Raw genomic sequence first — 19,615 nt, 5'->3', positions numbered from 1 at the left:
ATGGTTAGCAGTAGTCAGTACCTATCAACAGTGGTCTGTGAAGGCACAAACCACAAACCAGTGGCAGGGTCTTTCGGACCCAAATACTCAGTGTGTGAAAGCAATGAGCTTTGCAGACTGGTCAGACTGCCCATGCTAGCCCCTGCCCACCATTAAAAACACCTACAATGGGTAGGTGAGTATCTGAACTGGACCTTAGAGAAACAGAAGAAGGTTGTCTGGTCTAATTTATTGTTATACCCCCAGTGTATATCCATTTTCAAGGTCATACAGTACAGGGAAAGACATCTGAGCTTCATTCAGCAGCAGCCCACAGACAAATGGCCAACACATTTTTTTCTTTTCTACGTTCGTTCCAGTCACCCTCTGTTACAAACCGTTAAAAAAGTCATTTCCATTTCCCACACAATTTTAATAATCTTAAAAAAACAAAACAAAACAAAAACGGCAGCTAATGGAAATCATCATTAAACCAATAAACGAAATGTTTAGATCCTGCACAACATGGAAAGCAAAGCAACCTCTCAATTAAAGAAAGAAAAAAACAAAACAAACACATAACGAACACCAGGAAGTTGAGTTTGCGTTCACAGAAGTAACTCAGCAATGCAGATACCCTCTGATCAGTAGCGAGCAAGACAGTTTCAGAGAATCGCGGCGGGCGTCTTACAGCGATTCTCATTTCTTTAATATCAATAAAAAGATATCAGAGACATTATCTAGAACGTTCCTCCAGCCATATGACAGTAACCCTTCATTTCACACAGCAGAAATAGCCTGCATTTAAAGTTATCTTCTAATTAAATGGGGGGAGCACCTCACAGCTCCCACCAGACTAAAGCTGGACCTTCTGTGCGTGAGCGTACGAATGAAGCAGTGAGCTCAGTGCTCTGAGGCTCGGCGGGGTGACTGCTGCGGATGATGCGGATTTCGAATCAGAAGTCTAAGGGCAGAGGTGGGAGGCTGAACTGCTGCAGGTTACTGCAGAGCATGTCCGCTACTCAGTGCGTTCGGCCAGCACACCTGTGAGCATACCGCGACCAGGTTTAAAAATCAAACAGCTGAGGATTAATGGGTTCAAATTGAGCAGCCATTTCGAACATGTGCTGAGAGGGCGGAAGTGGAGATAGACTTTTGATATGCTAGATTGAACACACATGTCAAATAAACTAAAAAAATAGAAAGAGGGCAGAAAAACAAAAAAACAACATTCTGACTTTGGGAACAATGATGCCAGACATGCCCTCACCACCCAAGGTTCAAAAAGGTCTATAGAAAATAGATTTCTTATACAGACATTAAAAACGGCGCTACAACTGCAGGAGAACACTGTCCATCAGCACCCTGAGATATCTTTGGTCTTGTTCTTCCTTTGGAAGCGCGTGTCCGAAGGATCGAACCCCCTTTCTCTCGCCCCAAACAAGGCCCAGCTTGGTGTCTTGGCCACGTAGTCCAGAGCTGAGAAGCTCTTGGTGCCGCCGCTCTCCTCGTACTGCTGGATGAGCTCCTGGAAGCGTTCGTAGTCGATCCATGTCCACCACTCACCATCCACCTTGAACTGCACAGAGACCAGCCAGCCAGAAGAGAGAGAGGGGGAGAGAGAGAGAGAGAGAGAGAGAGAGAGAGAGAGAGAGAAGCTCAGTGATAAATTACACTCACTTGGATACATGCAGGTGTGCCCTGCTCTGAGTCTCCCTGCCTGACAGAAGTCATCTTTGACTAATGAGGCCTGATGTTTCTTCAACCTCTGCCAGACTACCTGAGCTGCCCCTGTAACCAAGAGATGCACCAAGACCAAGAACCTAATCGGCAAGACGAGACTGCAGGTTGCTAGTTCAGCTCTCTCAGACCTAGTTACTATTGGCTAATACCTATTAACTCGTCCGTTAGATTGGTACACATGTATTTAGACACTTTGCAACAGAATTCTCGAACAGTATCCGTCACAGAACCAGGAGAAAATGTCAATTTCATTACATTTAATTAGAATGGCAACACCTCCAATATCAACACAAAATCAAGAGATCAAATCAGCACATGACTACAAAACCAAGGGTCAATGTCATTACCTAGGAAATTGGTTATAGTTAAGCCTGGAATATCTCCTGAAAAAAATGAATCAAGTGAAACAGCTTTGTATAGAGCACCTGTGTTTAATACAAACGAGCAAATGATAAGAGGGGAAAAATAGAAAAACCTAAAGCTCGCCGTTACACTGGTATTGGCACCCTTTACATTCAATTATAATGGAAATACTGTACATTTTGACTCATCTGTGGTAAATCACAAATGAGAATCACCTGTGATAAATTGTTGGTGCCCATGTGACATGAATTAGCCAATGAATGATGACTTCCGTGCTTTAAAAAGCCACATCTTAGGCCCTGTTCCTTTGTCACAATGGTCGGAGGACATCAGAAGTGCTATTATTAGCAAACACAAGACTTCCAAAGGGTATGAGGACATCTCCGAAGACCTTGGCATCCCAGCTTCAACAGTGTGCAATGTTATTTAGAAGTTTACCAAGCATGGATTTACAGGGAAAGAGGAAAATTGACAAGATAAGTCTTCGAAGGCTGGTGCATATGGTGAAAAAAACACAAACATCCAAAGACCTGAAGGCCAACCTGGAACAGTCTGGGTTTCAGCAAGTACCATGCAGAGCTTTATGGGCGAAGGCCAGAGGGGAAAACATTGCTGAAGAAAAGACAAATATAAAGGAACTACTGATCTTTGCCAAAGAGCACCTTGACAAACCACAATCCTGGGAAAATGTTCTGTGGACAGATGAAACAAAAATAGAGCTTTTTGGCAATGCAAAGCAACAGTGTGTCTACAGACGACGCAATGAAGCTTATAAGGAAAAGAACACCCTACCAACAGTTAAGTATGGTGGAGGGTCCTGTGGGCCTGACCTCCAGTACCAGAGCATTCCAGTACCCATCAGCATTATGGATCCTCCAGAAAAATCTGAGAATTATCAAGAAATTTGAGTGTGAAATATCCTACCCAGTGTAAGAAAACTTGGTTTGAGTCGAAGGTCATGGGTCCTCCAGCAAGACAATGACCCAAAGCACACAGCCAAATGCACAGGAATGGTTGAAAGGGGAAAAAATGTACTGTTTTAAAATGCCCTGACCTCAATCCCATCGAAAATCTTTGGGGTGAGCCAAGATCTGCTATTGGAGGGCAGGGGATCCTTACACAAGGGGATAGAATACCAGCTGAGAAGTGCAAAAAGCTTATAGATGTCTACAAGAAATGTTTGGAGGCTGTCCTCAGTGCCAAAGGGTGTGTAACTAAATTTTCAATAAGGGGTGCCTATTTTGCTGTGCATGCTGTTTATTCTGTTGCTTCTTTGAAGTTGCAACATGTAAGTAATGTTTTGTTGTATTACTTTGGACCTCGAATTAAAAACCCTGATGATATAACTCCGGTACATTTCTAATAATTTCTGAAGATATTGTACAGGTTATGCAAAAAATAAAGAGGTGCCAATAATGGTGAGCAGGACTGTATCTACGATTACGTGGCAACACCAAGGTTTAAAAACAAATTGAGATGGACAAATGCAAACCAAAAGAAGTGGCCGTGGCCAAATAACGTGCCCTTTTCACAGCTAGCTTGAATGCACTCTCTGAGATAAGCAGTCAGCCGCTGCCTACTACCGTAATTTTTATGCACAATGTTCAGAAGATGGCTCCACAATGTGTCTGAAAAGCACTGGAATTAGCATCGTTCAAACCACGTGTCTAAATCACAGAGAATTTTTATTAGAACTCCAAAAGGTAGAACTTGGTTTGGCAGACACATTGCAGATACATTGCGTACACTGTAGCATTGATGTTTCACCACGCTATACAGTGGTCTCTTCTCCCACCTTGAAATAAGACAGGCAGGGTGATCTTTTGGGTTGAATCAAGAATGTATACAGTGATGCACAACAGGTCTGCACTCAAACGTCAAGTACTTAAAAGCCATTTACATTTGATTTTTGAATGAAGTCGTACTTGAGAGGCCTAAAGGGTTCAGCACAGCTTGCTTTGCTTTCCGACACATTTAAATCAATTTGCACTGACGCCTAGAAGTAGCTCCCCTGAGCCTGACTGAGGAGCTGAACTAATTGCATTTCACACCAAAAGAGGAACAAGGCAGCTACTCATCCCGAGCTACAAGGCTAGCCACAAGCTTCATGACCTGATCTGTGGACTTGACCTCAAGGCAAACATACTGTCAGATGAAACAGAGCCGTGGTGTTGGCATGATCCTTCATAATTAGAGAGCAGCTTAAACTCCACCGCAAAATCAGACATCCAGACATAACTCCATAATCCCTACACTGTCTTGGTTCCTTCACACTCGTACATTCCTACAACCTAATGGCAACCTCGGCAAGCAGAGTTCCTGAATCGGCCTGACCTACAGCTCGCTGGCCTGGGTAAATATACTGGCAGAGCTGACTAGGTTACGGATCCACATGGCTACTAGGTCAGGTACAATCTAGAGGAGCTTGTTTGTTAAGTATTCAAATGCAGGCAGTCATCAATGGTTTGCTCACATAACCTAACCTAAACACAGCCTTTCTGATCTCCAAAACAACTAATCAATCATTTAAATCTGGCAGTTTTTCCTTTACGTTCTGTCAAATGGACCAATAGGAATGCTCCAAAATGATTTCGAATAAAGAAATGTTTATTGATTTTCTCTGACAATGAAGAAAGTGTTGTTTGACAATGACTATATGCTTATATGCTTGTCCACATAATATTATTATTAGTCTTTAATTGACCAAATACATAAATATTATTTCAGTGTTACATTGCTTTTTAATATGTACATCATCTCCTAGTCATCTACTCCATGTAGGCCATGTAGACCACTTGCTGTGCACAGAGATCTCCAATAGATAACTTGAACATACATTTACAGACGCATTTTAAATATATATCAAGAGATAGGGACCCCCTTGGCTCCCTTTGGGGGATCCCTAACATTGTCTTAACATTCTCATATCTCACATGAGCTGCTTATCACACATTCCTCGCTGCTGTCCCAGTAATGTTGGATTTTCCTCTCCACACATTTCCCAACATAGCCCTTAGAACAGCCAGATTGGAATACCTTTACGTCAATCAAACCCGACACTCATCTTAAATGCACACTGAGGAGATGAAAAACTAGGCGACAGCAGTGAGGGAGGTGACAGACCCCATGAATGTTTGGGGTGATGTCAGCTAGGAGGTAGCCTTAGTTTAAATCTGACCACAGCATCTGAACTAGAGATGGACCAATCAGTGTGTTTGAGGCCTATACCGATCGACAATCGTTTTTCAGCTCAATCAGCCAACTGCCATTACCAATCGAGGGCAGGGTTGGATGCCACATTAACAAATTTGGCAACGCATCATTATTGTGCAGGGCTTCTTTACTGTTCCTGCACTGTCTAGCAAAATGAAATGTACTTTCCTTTTTGGAATCAACCACATTTAAACTGCTGTGAAACTCCCAGCACCAGCTATGAGAGGCCCTGAATTCCTGTGCAGAGCTCTTCCTAGTGGAGACCGGTTAGTTTTACACATTCAACAAATATCTGAGTTTGAGTGAAATCCGCCAGACTAATGAACACAGCACATAGAGCAGAGTACAATACTGGCTCCAACTCGAGAACTATGAAGCTCGAGTTGTGACTGAGGAGCCTGGTGCAGAGCTGCTGTAACCCTTCACTCGCAAATACGATCAGATCGGCCCACAGGAATGACAATCAACTAGCTATCCACCACAAAGGAAGGGCGGTCCCCTTCAAAACACACCAAAAACAACTGCTGAACATTAATGTATGATGCGCACAGTCCATGCAAGCTACGGCTTTGATAGCAGTAAAGTGTCTTCGTGCTCTTGGAGAGATCAATACTTCACTGATCTTTTCCACAAACACTGTTTCCACTTGTCCAAGTAGAAACCTGTGTCCACCAAACCATGGAGCGAGGAGCAGGGCTAGACAGTCCCATAAGAGAAAACAAACAAAGCAAGTGCTGGCCTAATTAACGACATCCAAGTGCAGTCAGGAGCAGAAGTCTTAATCCACAGAGCTAGGCACAGCCTGGAACCGTTCCATTACTGAGGCGCTTGCTCTGCGTTAGCCAAATCTGTTTCCGTCAGTACCGAAGGGACAGCCACGGTGCAGCTAATGAAGCCTTTAAGAGGGAAAGCAAGCAGCCCGGCTTGGCTTTTACTGTCTGCATGAAGACAAGTAGTGTCTCAGTTTCTGAAAGCAGCCTCCTGTCTCACACTGACAGCCTGGAACGGAGCAGACGGCACGGCGTCAAATCCCATTGTGTTCACTCTCCTTTCCGCGGGCCACCTCTCTCCCCCCTGCCCCCCGCCCCCATCCGTTAGTGGCAAGCTAAGCCCCAGAGGTTTGTCATGCTGTCACGTTATCTCTTCCTCCATGCTCACCTGCAGCTTCCGGAAGGCAGGTGCAAACGCTACCGCCGTAGTTAGTCTGCGAAAGCTTGAAGATATGAGGTCTCTAGGGATGGGGCTTTTTAAACCCTGTGTTTTTATTATGGACTAATTTGCTGAATTGGAGCGCTTGGGTGAGCTCCCTGGGGTTCTGCTGACCCCCACCTCCTGATAAACAGCAGCAGCAGCAGTCGGTAGATGAGCGCTCCTGGGAGGCCTGCATCTTCTTCGCTCCTCAGCATCACAACACAAACACTACAGGCTCAGGGCTACTTGTGTTTACAAAGGTAGGAGAGATGGATAAGTTGGTGGCATAGATGAGGAGGGAGGAAAAAAAATAAAGGCCCTAACTGAGTGGGGGAAAAAAACCCAAAACAAGCCCAAAAGTCTTAATCCTGACTTGCGCCCAGTGATCCCAGGTGAGAAGATGGATGGAATGTTTGGAAACGGCCAGTATTTCATTTTCAGGATGGTGCGGCATGCTTATTATCTCAATAGATGGTCATGCCAATGTCGCCAATGCTCTCTTATTGGGGATTATACTACAGCTCCAGGCCACAATCGCATTTTTGGCCAAATGCAATATCAAACACCACTTTATTACAGAGACAATTTTAATTGTTAAGTCCTATTATTGAAAATGTGCCTTACACTCAAGTCAGCGCTGCATTTAAAAGCCATTCAATCAGCTGGGAGATAAGAAAAAAATTTAAAAAGCCTACAACAAGCAAAAACACTGCCAGACAGGGATGAGATACTTTCTCAATGGTGTAGCAGTGGATGCACATCTTCATCCGCAGAGTCAGCAGGGCTGTTTAAGAGCTCTTGTTTATGAATAATTGAATAATCAAGGGCATGTATAATAACTGAATAATCAAAGGCATCATTGGAAATACCATGTTTCCCCCGTCATTAAATTACTTCTTTCATTACAGAGGTGTTAAAACAGCAGCGTCCTCTTACAATTAATTACTTGTTTGCTCCTGCTTTCAAGGGCCTGGCAGCCCTGCAGTAAAAAAGAAAAGAAAAAAAGAGAAAGCACTGCTAAACGTGACCAGGCCACATCAGTCTCCTGGAAACCGTTGCAGTACAGCAGCTTGACTGTGCATCTATGGCAAGCAGAGAACAACAACACTGATAATGACACAAATCCCTCCTGACAGTGCAAACCGAAGTGTAAATTGAAGCATCATATCTGGCATCAAGCGCACCACGCTTTAACTGGATGAGAGTGGAGAGAAAAAGGCAGCAGGAATAACAATCAATGCCCTGAGTTACTGACCGTGGCCTTGTGGAATATGGTTTGAGAAATTGCTTCATATTAAAGGAACAATGGCTTTTCAAGCACCCGCATGAGTCACAGCTGCGGTAGGTAGTGGCGCGAGGATGGTGGTAATGCAGCCAGGCCTGGATTTTCACATCAAATTCAATGCCACCTTTTCCAGTCTTCTGTTCTTTACACTTTTGACATGCATGAGTCAGGAACAAAAAAAAAAAAAAAAAAAAAAACACTTCTAGTGCCAGAGCAGCCTTACACACACACACAAACACACACACACACACACACACACACACACACACACACACACACACACACACCTGCGTAACATTCTCCTGCAGAGGCAGTCCGCTTTGTCAGGGGTTAATTTGAAATGCCGCGGAAGCAGGTCAGTCTGGACAGGTGCGAAGGCGTGCATGTGTGAGCTACATACGTACAGACAACGCTGGTTCGAACACTCGGCCGTAGCGACAGTCTGTTGCTGATTTCTGTCAGTATGAGACATCCGAAACATACAGACACAGCAACACAAGCAAAATCGGGCCGCTGTGCTGGAAAACCCACAGTCACACGTGGCCGCACACAGATGACAGATGGCCTTAATGTATCTAGCTTCAGGCATGCATAAGTGTAATCCACAGAGACACTGTAACGGCACTGTGTGGAAGCCTAGACCTGATCAACACAAATAATAAAATAATAGTTCTACAGGAAAGACCTTTACCTTTAATGCACATTAAACACACCCCTTATTTAGTAAACCTGACTGAACACACTGACTAAAACAATCTCATCATGCTGGGCAGGTTTGTTTGAGTAGGAAAAGCACAAATACACTCATCACGGGCTTGAATGTTGTTGCAATATTGGGCTTTTAATGACTGAGGAGCTGGTGCGCCAGTTTAGTTTTGGGCAGACTTTCTGAAATTCTCCACCACCATAATGCTACCACCATCATGCTTAACAGCTGGTACAGTGTTCTTGTGGTTAAATGCCTCACTTCTACTCATCCAAACCTCCAGGTCACTGTGGCCTAGCAACTCCATCTATGTCTCATCTGACCATAAAACTGTCCTCCAGAAGAGTTCTTGAGCTTGACAATCTTGAATCGGAAGCCAAAACTTATTTACCGGCTCACAGCAATGTTCAACAAACCCTTTAGACGTGGGCACAAAGAAGCTACCAGCTGGAGTCAATCATCAGCCCCTTAACACTCCACTCCAAGGCTTATTACACACTGAGGAGGTGTATTACTCAGTAACTACAGGGACTTACTACAGGGTTAAGAGGTCTTTGCATTTTAAGACATTTTGGAATTTTCAGCACCACTGAATTAATAATATAAGTCGGTGTATGTATAATTTGTAATTGATCATTTGTCATCTGTGTTAATTTCAGAACCCCCCCCCCCCCCAAAAAAAAAAAAAAAAAAATTGTGCACCAATATCTGGTGCACCAATATATGTTTTTCCCCCCCATTAAAGATAATGTATGTTACTTATTCTAACCTAAAAATGTATGTGTGTAAATGTCAGATCGGACCACAACTGTATATAACAGTGTCTAGATATAAAGCGCCGTAAAAAAATTAAGAGACCTAGATGATCATTTTGTCTGGTTTTACCATTTATAGGCAATGTGTTTAAGGAAATTTACATCTGCGTTGTATTTCATTAACCATTTGCGAACATTTCTCGCAAATTCCTAATAAAACTGTTTACTATTTAGAGCATTTAATTGCAGAAATGACAACTGCTCAAATAATGCAAATAAATAATAATAATAATAATAATAATAATAATAATAAAGCAAATAAGTTATTATTCAAACATAAACACCACCATACTAATATTTGAACTTTGAGAGCATTCAGAAATCACTAATGTGAAATAACCTTGACTGCCAATCACAGCTCCCGTGTCTTGGCAGGCTCTCCACTAGTCTTTTACATTGCTCTTGGGTGACTTTATGCCATTTACAGTCTGCAAATTCAGCTAACTCAGCTTTGTTTGATGAAACGCCTGGAATGCAATGGCTGCCTTAGACGTAGAAGTGCAAATGTAAGTGTTTTTTTTTCCAGAGCTGTATTTCTACCTATATAATGAGAACTAGTGCCCAAATATAAAAGTCACATGAGCAAGTCAGGGCAGTTTGGGCTACAGGAAAGAAAACAAACCCTATTTATTTCTTTCTAGTATCAATGGTTTATAAGGTGGGCTTAAATAGTACACTATTACAGCTAAACCTCCCAGACAATCACGAATAGGTTCACTCCTACGTTAATTTAATCAAGATGGGCCTTCAACACACCTACTTTGGTAATAACTGACACATGAGCTGAATCAGGCTTGACCGATCAGGGAAAACCAGCAAACTGTGCTTGCATGTGACCCTCCAGGAACTGAAGAACCCTGGTCTACATAATATTCACTGTAGGTAAAGCACTGTTAGCTACATTTTTAAGTTGTAAATTCGGTAAAATAAAGATTTCAAAAGATTCGTTCTATTCTTCCATTTCCGCTAAGGAACCTCAGGTCTTTTAAGAGATTCCTCTTAGGTCTGTCTCTCTCTCACACACTCTCTCTCTCTCTCTCTCTCTCACATACACACACACACTTACTTTAATTGGCTCTAAAAATGGCACCCATGTCACCAGCCTGTCCTGCCACTGCCCCCTGTAGGCCACACGCACCTGTGGTTCCTTGCAGGCTGCCCACATACTGTACAATCAAGCTGCCTGCTACTGTGCTGCTAGTGGCAGCTTTGCAGACCAGGGGTGCACACAGATTCCCTGATCTTCTGGCTGTGTGGGCTGGAGAAGTGATGGGTCTGAGCTAGCGCTTTGACTCACTGACCGGTCGTCTAATCTGCGGTTGCTATTTTTGTAGCGTGGACCACGGTATTAAAAAGGTGAGGGAAACGAATGTGCCGTAATTATACTTTTGACGAACTCTGTACAGTAGAAAGTAAACCAAGGCTGATAAATGAAGCTGAGTAAACAATCTGGGTGGAGATGGCTGTATTTGCGAGACACAGCAATTGCAACATATAATACCAAGAGAAATTATGGAAATTATCATCAGGCGACTTTGATTGAAGATCTCTGAAGTTCTGAGATGCAATCATCATTTTTCTATATCTGGCGTAGATCTGTTGGTATTGTTAGAGTAATCAGGCTAGACAGGAGGCAACAGATCAGAGTTGCTTTCAGACCACAGCTCATTTTCAGAGCCTGTGTAGTAATGGAAAAAAGCAGGGAAAAACTAGAATAATGGAAGAAGACAATAATGGAGGTCTGAAGTTTTGCATGGTTTGCCTTGAAAGTACTTCACTGGGTGCCCCTGGATAAAAAAAGACTGCAATAGAATTACAATCAGGGTTTGATTGAAGACTGGTATTAGTGTAAATAGCAAAATAACAGGGTGTAAACATGTCAACAGAAATGCGTACTGGTTGAACCAAATGCTAAAAAAAAAAAGGCTTTTGCCTACACAATGATCAGAAAAGTGATCAAACGCATGTGAAATAGTCCAGATTTACACGGCATCTGTAAATGTAACAGTTTCAAAAAAAGCAAACAAGCCCAGCTTAGCATCAAGAGGCTGCAGAGAACACAGGCGGGTGGGGGTTAATGCTGGTGCTGAAGAACGGCTTGACATTTCGAGAAATGTTAGAAGCATCTTAACAGCTGCAGCAATTTACATGCAGAAGGGGTTTGTTATTTTCCAGGAGCACCTAAGTAGAACTCTGGAGGTGTGGAGCATTACCTTGTGGTGGGCGAGTAACAGACAGTTGGAGTGCTCGTGCTCACAGGCCATCTCGTAGTCCGGCAGCAGGTTGGCCAGCTGCTGCACGAAGTGGACGACCTCCTCGTGCCAGGGCACGTTAGCCATGGTCAGACTGCTGGCAGAACTTTCCCCACAGTAAGTCACTCCCTGAGAGAAGCAAGAAAGGACAGAAACAGTGAAGACATTCAATTCACAGAAGGCTTGGCCTTGAGCTCTGTTCGGGATGGACGACTTCTACCCATATTGGTTCGCATAGCATTTACACCACTGTATTAGAGACCGAATGAACAGACGTAAACAAAAGCCTTAGGGGTAAAAAGTCACAACTGATGAGATTTTAAGATTCATTCACAGATAATATAACTGATCATTTCAATGTATATCAACACTGTGCTTCAAATGTTTTTTTAATGGTTATTAAACCCTGGGGTTTATTAATAACAACATGCAAAGCAATGCAAACTGGCTGAGATGTTCCTAAGTTGTACCAGTGGTGTGTGTGTGGGGGGGGGGTAAATAAATAAATAAAACATTTTGGTCAAACCTGGTCAAATCTGGACCTTGGATCGAGTTTCCAGTCCTGCACTTGATCAGCATGAAACCACATGGCCAATCTATTAGACCAACTTTTCACACCATAACCTCCAGCAAGAACAGAATCCAGGACTGGAAACTGGATCCAAGACCTCAGCCATGGAAGAACCACTTTTGGTTCTTCTATGAACCATTAAGAACCATGTTTGTTGTAAAAATGTGTGAGGGTGAAGAACCTGCCCAAAATAAAAAGAAGCTCTATTGGATGTAAAGGTTCCTTCTATTACACACATGGTTCCTTCTATGGAATCGCTTGAGGAACCATTTAAAGTGCCTTCATTTTTTAAAACTGGGCAACGTGGAATGCCTTAAGAAACAATGACCCACATGCTATGTTGTGTTGCGTAATATCTGGCCTAGGACAATTTAATGTGAGCTATTCGTTGTGATTTAGGGAAATTATACAGATACCTAATTGTGTATGGATTGGCCAGTGAAATCCCTTAAAATGAGCATCATAAAGGCTCCTTTGGGCTAATGAGGATTTTTCTAATATGGTGTATTACCACAGTACCACACTGTAGTCTGGACTGTTATGTCTGGAAAAACGGCCTGTCCAACACACTAAAATATAAAAAAATAACTGTCCCATTCTAAATTCTTAAAAAAACTGCTCCTAGCTATAATTTCTTAAAACTGTTACTGCAAATTTACAGGTACATTTACATTACATTTACGGCATTTAGCAGACGCTCTTATCCAGAGCGACTTACAAGGTTACTCGTATTACAGAGGAGGGCCAATGTAGTGTTAGGAGTCTTGCCCAAGGATTCTTATTGGTGTAGCGCAGCATGGTCACCCAGACTGGGAATCGAACCCCAGTCTCCCACATGGTGTTGTTGTAACACAATGGTAGGTGGTGGTGTTATCTGTTGCGCCACACCAACCACTCCAGGTAACAACAGAAATATAGCAAAATTAATAAAAAAAAAAAAAAACATAATCCTATACATATATACATAATCCTACTACTAAAACGCAACACTTTAGGGTTTAAAAGTCAGCTGCAAATGGAAGTTTTCCTTAGATTCCATATTTTTTAGTGATGTTTTTGAGTTTTTGCTGTGAAGCGGAGAAGCCTGCTTTACTGAAAATGGTACAAAGGCGCTGTGAATCATATCGGCGCACACACACAGCCCAAGGACAGCGGCGTGTGGAGGCTGATTTGGTTTTGTATGGATGATGGAGCCTGAGAGAGCCAGATCATTTCATCCAACTCCCACGCGCACACACACACACACACACACACACGAGCGCACAAGACGGGACAGAATTCAGTTCACACCTCACAGACGTCGCTGTGATCGGGGAAAAAATGGGCTGCGGAGCCCCGCGAGGAACAGACCACATGCGGCGAGAGCATATTCAGCTAATCAGCAGTCACAGGAAGTACATTTAATGCAGATTTGCCTGCTTTAGTGCGACACACTGACAGTTCCGTTGCCGCATGTATGCAAAGTCAACGTGGCGTGTGCATTTAGTCTCTATACTAGGTCCAGAGAAACTGTGTCCATGTCCTCAACTACAGTGAAACGACAGCATTGGTCAAAAGTAAGCCGTGTAGGTGGTGCGGGTGGTCGTCCTTTGCAATCACTCCACCGACGCTGTGTGGGTCTGGCATTGTGTGGGAGCAGCAGTGACATTACTCATCCTGTACTACGACAAAACAGACATTTCAGGTCCATCACTCGCAGTCATTTAAGTGGCATTAGGCAGAGAAACCAATAGGGCTTTTATCCCAGCTGAGAGCATCATCGAATCCTCATTCAAGACGAAGAGCCAAACAAATCATGAGGTGAGGTTTAATTAAAGCTTTTAAAACTTCAGGGCCAAAGCCTGCCCCATGCACTCGTCAGCGGTAAACACAGCCATGTGGGCTCAAATGGAGCGGAAATCAACTACTGACACTGCACAGCCAAAATAAACCAGGTACAACATTCAAGTTTTTGAGTTCTTCTAGTTCAATTCATCTTATTTGAGACCACACCATTTCAATGTTAATGGATGAACGTTTCTGAAAAACCATGCTGACTATCAGGTCAATATATTGGGTCCCTCCAGGCCTTGACTGCACAGGGGGAATATCGGATAATTTGCTAATGGCCTAGACAGTTAGATAGACTAGACAATCAGGACCAGTGCAAAGATTACCAAAAATCCATCCATTAATCTATTCAACTTCTTTTCTCATTTGCCAACTTCTAATTACATTCCATTTTTTTGGCTTCCAGAATTTGCTGGTATTTAATTGAACCCATCCTGTCCTCTCCCATGAAATTCCTCAACCAGCTGCCACCCCAATAATTAACAGTTGAAGATTGGTGTTCTTTACATTCAATTCTGAACACTAAAGCTTTTCCTCTAATTACCTTATTTGCGCAAGTGTTGCCGCACAGTGGAACAGTCCACCACTCCAGAGTCAAGCATTCTGCGGCCTAAAGCCCTATCTGAATGGGATTAGTTTGACAGGGAGAGGTGGGAGAGTTTCTCAGCCGCCTTTTAGCTTCTGCAAAACAAGCCGTAAAAATAACCTCAGGTTATATTAATCCTGTGTGAATCAGCATGCAGGTAAATATTCATTCATACCCTGTGGAATGAAAGGAAAGGAACTTTCTCCTGTTTTTATCCTCATGGAGTATGGAGTAATGGACTCGAGCAGGCATTTCGTTTCACTGTGCAGGTCACGGATACCCCAGGTCGTTCAAGTCCGTGTCAAATCCAGAAGAGGAGCCAAAAAGAGGCGCCACGGTTCTGGCAGCTTTAGCAAGTCATTATGTAGCTCAGCCTATAGCCTTCATACCGGTTATGAACATGTAACTAATTTTTAAACAAAAAAATTAATTATTACTTAAGTGGGTAATAAGATTAGGTGGTGACGGCACGTAAATTTCATCCAAATAGGGCTAAACATGGATTTTCAATCCGAATGATATTTTTTAAGACCTCAATTAGACCCCCACCGTTTGTTATCTGCCATTTCTTAATTACATTACAAGGAATTGGAACCTAAAAATGCCTGGTTGTCTACCTACAGCCTTTTTTACTTACCAGATTACAAGGCAGCTGCTTGGAGGAGTCCATGGCTGCTGATTGTTGGGGACATGGTTTGAGGAGTAAGAGTATTTATACAGCTATGAAATTGGCATCACCCAGCCTTTCCTAATGATAACTGAACAAGCCATAGCCATGACAAGCTAATTAAGGTCTGAGACCTCACATCTCATTTGGGGTGCCCAAACTATTGTTCCTTTCCATTTCCACTTTGTACAAGAATCATAATAATAATAACAATAATGTCTGAGAAAACGTTTAATGGCAAGTAAACAAGCACATTCAACTGCAGGGTTTTCCCACCGACAGTAAAACGTGCATGGGGGTCTTTTTTTTGCGCAGCCAAGTTCAGCCACACATCAATTCTTTCGTTTCCAGTGAGCACTGAATTATAGATTGGATCAACTGCTGAGCTGGCTGTTTTGCAAATCTTGCTGTAATGCTCTTTGTCCTGCAAATCAAATTAACAACAGTTGTTCATTGTCTGATATTTCTTCCCCAGTCAAACAGAACAGATCGATTTCTGTCCCAGTGCCAAAAATGCTTTGTTACCATCTTTCAGGACACCACTACTTAAGGAGTAATCAAGGGAAGAGGCCTTCCACCATTCCAATCGCTGCATCCTATAGGGCAAGGCAGATAAGTTTTCAAGGCCGATATTGCAAGCTAGGGCCAGGATTGACGAGCCCCAGTTCTTATCATACGGCACCAAATAATGATCACACCCAAAGCGGCCCAGATCAATCAAATGGGGAGAGAGGGGGAAGGCTGCTGTTCCGAGTGCGCCCTTGCCAACTCAAAATATTACAGCTCCACTACCCCTATAATGGAATTTATCAACTCTGCTTCAAGGCCCTGCTGAGACTCCTGCTATTCATCTCTGTGAGTACAATCCTCTGTGAGGTTCGGCTCTTCCAGTTAAGCACCCAGCCACCCTTTTACCTGCAGCTGTCTTCTAATCACTAGTTAATTAAAGCTCAAAATACTGTAATGAGCTAACTTGAGGCACATGATGGGGGAAAAAAAGAGAGCTTGATAATGGATGAAAGGCCTGATGTATTCAACTCGTCCCTGAATATAAATCTGTACTTAATAATCACTGATCCTGCAACAATTTGAGGGCATAAAGAAAAGAAGCTGCCTTTAAAAACATTCTTCAGACATGCATTATATTCCCAAATGTTTGTAGACACCTGCTCCTGGCTTTGTGGCTTTGGAAATCAAGGGTGATAATAGGGAGTTTGTTGTCCATTTGCTGCAGTAACAGATGTTATTCTTGTGCAAAGGGATTTGATGGCAATGGGCCATTACACACGCCAAAAAAAAATCCCAGAGGTATTGGCTCGAGCTCCAGCACCCTTGGAGAAGTAAGTTCTAATAGGCTTTCTACTTCTATCTCACAGCTAGCACTGGACAGGTGACTGGATCACCTGCCTTCATTTTTATCCAAGTAACTCGTACCTGTTAACGGTTGTGTCAAGAATTAGACTTACTGTGGGGTCACACCATTGACTTTTTTGCAGAGGTGCATTAAAACACCCAATATCTGCAGTGCCAGAGGTTCCAGTGCATTTGAGCTTGCCACTGATTCACCAGACATGGACATGGAGAATGAGTGCACATATGTTACACGTCTACTCAATAAAGCACAAATACACTACTGTGTCAGCTTTGGCAACATGCTGCTCGTGGTCCCTTTTTCCTCGGGTCACGACTGCTTAAATAAATACTAATAATAATTAAAAAAATCTATAAGTAACTGAGGAAACCACATGCCATTTCTGGCTTTCAAACCTATTAGGCACTCGACAGAACCACCTTTCACTGCTAAAACAGCTTGAAGTATGGGGGGACGTTTCTTCCATTTGTCTGGGCAGATTTGCTAGAGTTTGTGGGATGCAGGACGCAAAGGTCAAATAGGGTCACAGATTCTGGATTATGGCTAGATTATGACCTGGACTTGACCATTGTAGAGCAGTCACCTTTTATGGTAAGCCACTCCTGTGTTGTTCTGGCCTTGTGCTCTGGATCATCATCATCAGCCGACTGAAGCAGGAAGTCTTGCGATGTCTCCCTGTGTTTTGCACCACAAAGTATTAAAATGTTGCAGAGTGCTTCCTCACACCATGCTTCTGTTTGGGGATCTATGCTATGAAATGGGCAGCATTCCTTTAAAGTGTTTGTTGGAGCATTTTGAGGCACAACCTTGTCATCATAGCCATGGTATTTTGCAGCCATAGAATTATTTCAATCGTGCATGTCTATGATTTTAAAATTCCTTTGGGCTTCATGTTCACAGTTTTCCCTCAGACTTGCAGGGTTTTACAGTCTAATGTGCATCCTCGCGGATCCGACTAATATAAAACCTAACACATTCAGGAGACTATAAAACGGTTATTACACTTAAGCAGTCCAGAAAAACCCAAAGCCCTCAGGTGAGAATGTACATGATTTCACTGCAGCATTTAAAAACATAAGTGACTGGACTGGAAGATATTAATCACACTTGAAAATGGTTATTCTTTATTTACGGGCCATCCTTTGTACAAGCATGTTACGTACGCACCAGATCAAGATGAACCTAATTAGAAAGAAATCATGGATTCAAGCTCCCTGGTGCTTTAGCTGCGTATATATGGACAGCATCCAGATACGAGATGCATTTAAATCAGGAGCACTCCGGGAGCTCTAGCTTTAGTCTACAAGCCAGTATGAACATCATTCTTACAAAGACAATGTTATTTGATGTCTTTTCACATGGGGTCTAGTAGAAACTGTCACTATACCTGCCACCAGCACTTTCCATAAAGATACACAGCCATACATCTGTAGTAGCATGGCAGGCAGCGAGCCTGGTACCTGTTTATTAGGGTTACTAAGGTGCTGCTCACAACACTATAAACGTCTTGGACTTGGTGAATGATTTGTGAGTGCGGCACCTGTTTGAACTCATTAACAGTATAAAAGACACCCGCCCACAACCTCAAACAGTCCACACTCAAACTCCACTATGGTGAAGACCAAAGAGCTGTCGAAGGACACCAGAAACAAAATTGTAGACCTGCACCAGGCTGGGAAGACTGAATCTGCAATAGGCAAGCAGCTTGGTGTGAAGAAATCTACTGTGGGAGCAATAATCAGAAAATGGGAGACCTACAAGACCACTGCTAATCTCCCTTGATCAGGGTCTCCACGCAAGATCTCAGCCCGTGGGGTCAAAATGATCACGTGAGCAAAAATCCCAGAACCACACGGGGGGGACCTAGTGAATGACCTGCAGAAAGCTGGGACCAACGTTACCAACGTGGGGCTGTTTCTCTGCAAAGGGACTAGGACGACTGGTCCGTGTACATGAAAGAATGAATGGGGTCATGTATTGTGAGATTTGTGAGTGCAAACCTCCTTCCATCAGCAAGGGCATTGAAGATGAAACGTGGCTGGGTCTTTCAGCATGACAATGATCCCAAGCACACTGCCAGGGCAACAAAGGAGTGGCTTCGTAAGAAGCATTTCAAGGTCCTGGAGTGGCCTAGCCAGTCTCCAGATCTCAACCCCATAGAAAACCTTTGGAGGGAGTTGAAAGTCTGTGTTGCCCGCCGACAGCCCCAAAACATCACTGCTCTAGAGGAGATCTGCATGGAGGAATGGGCCAACATACCAGCAACGGTGTGTGCCAACCTTGTGAAGACTCTGTCATTGCCAACAAAGGATATATAACAAAGTATTGAGATGAACTTTTGTTATTGACCAAATATTTATTTTCCACCATTATTTGCAAATAAATTCTTTAAAAATCACACAATGTGATTTTCTGAATTTTTTTCTCATTTTGTCTTGCAAAGTATTCAACCCCTGTATAAAATCATTAGACTGGTCTGGGTTAGAAAAGTTAGGCTACTTACACAGATTGTTTCAGCCCAAGTTAAAATTCAGTGTTTATCAGCAGAACTTTTATCAAACTTTCAAAACTGCTTGCATAAATATTCAAGAACAGCACTTCACAGATCCACCCTGGGAGAGTCATTTTTGCTTTCGGTTTAGACTCCAGGTTGTTCAGGATGGCTGCGGGATACAACTTTCAAATACTTAATACTAATAGATTCATGATTGGCTTGAGACCTAGACTTCACATTAGCAACTGCAGAGCATTCACAATTTGTTTTTTGAGCCACACTTCTCCTGTTGTTTAGGCCTTATGCGTGGGATCACTGTCTTGTTGAAAGCTTCTCTAAGGCTTTAATCTTTTAGCTGACTGAAGCAAGTTGTCTTGCAGTATCTCACGATATTCTGCACCATCCACCCTTCCTTTAGTTTTAAAAGGTACTTGGTGTCTGCTGAGGAAAAGCCTCCCCACAACTTGATGTGGTCATGACCATACTTCATTGTTGAGCTGGTGTCAGCTGTGTTGGCACTCACAAGATCCAACAGTGGCCAATGGAAG

The 19,615-nt window shown here is 43.0% G+C and overlaps 1 protein-coding gene across 2 annotated transcripts in view; it reads right to left on the bottom strand.

Annotated features, from left to right (window-relative positions):
• Positions 1-210: 210 nt before the first annotated feature.
• Positions 211-19,615, bottom strand: part of tyw1 (tRNA-yW synthesizing protein 1 homolog (S. cerevisiae)) — a 91,130-nt gene continuing 71,725 nt past the window's right edge. For both annotated transcript variants that reach the window (XM_072691248.1, XM_072691249.1), the window contains exons 15-16: positions 11,509-11,676; positions 211-1,558 (exon numbers count right to left, since the gene is read on the bottom strand). In XM_072691248.1, coding sequence (XP_072547349.1) covers positions 1,337-1,558; positions 11,509-11,676 — 390 coding nt within the window. In that variant the 3' untranslated portion in view covers positions 211-1,336. The remainder of the gene's footprint in view (positions 1,559-11,508; positions 11,677-19,615) is intronic.

This window comes from Salminus brasiliensis, chromosome 11 (assembly GCF_030463535.1).
Source record: "Salminus brasiliensis chromosome 11, fSalBra1.hap2, whole genome shotgun sequence".
NCBI lineage: Eukaryota > Metazoa > Chordata > Actinopteri > Characiformes > Bryconidae > Salminus > Salminus brasiliensis.
Note: the sequence above shows the minus strand (reverse complement) of the source record. Positions and strands in the feature narration are given on the sequence as shown.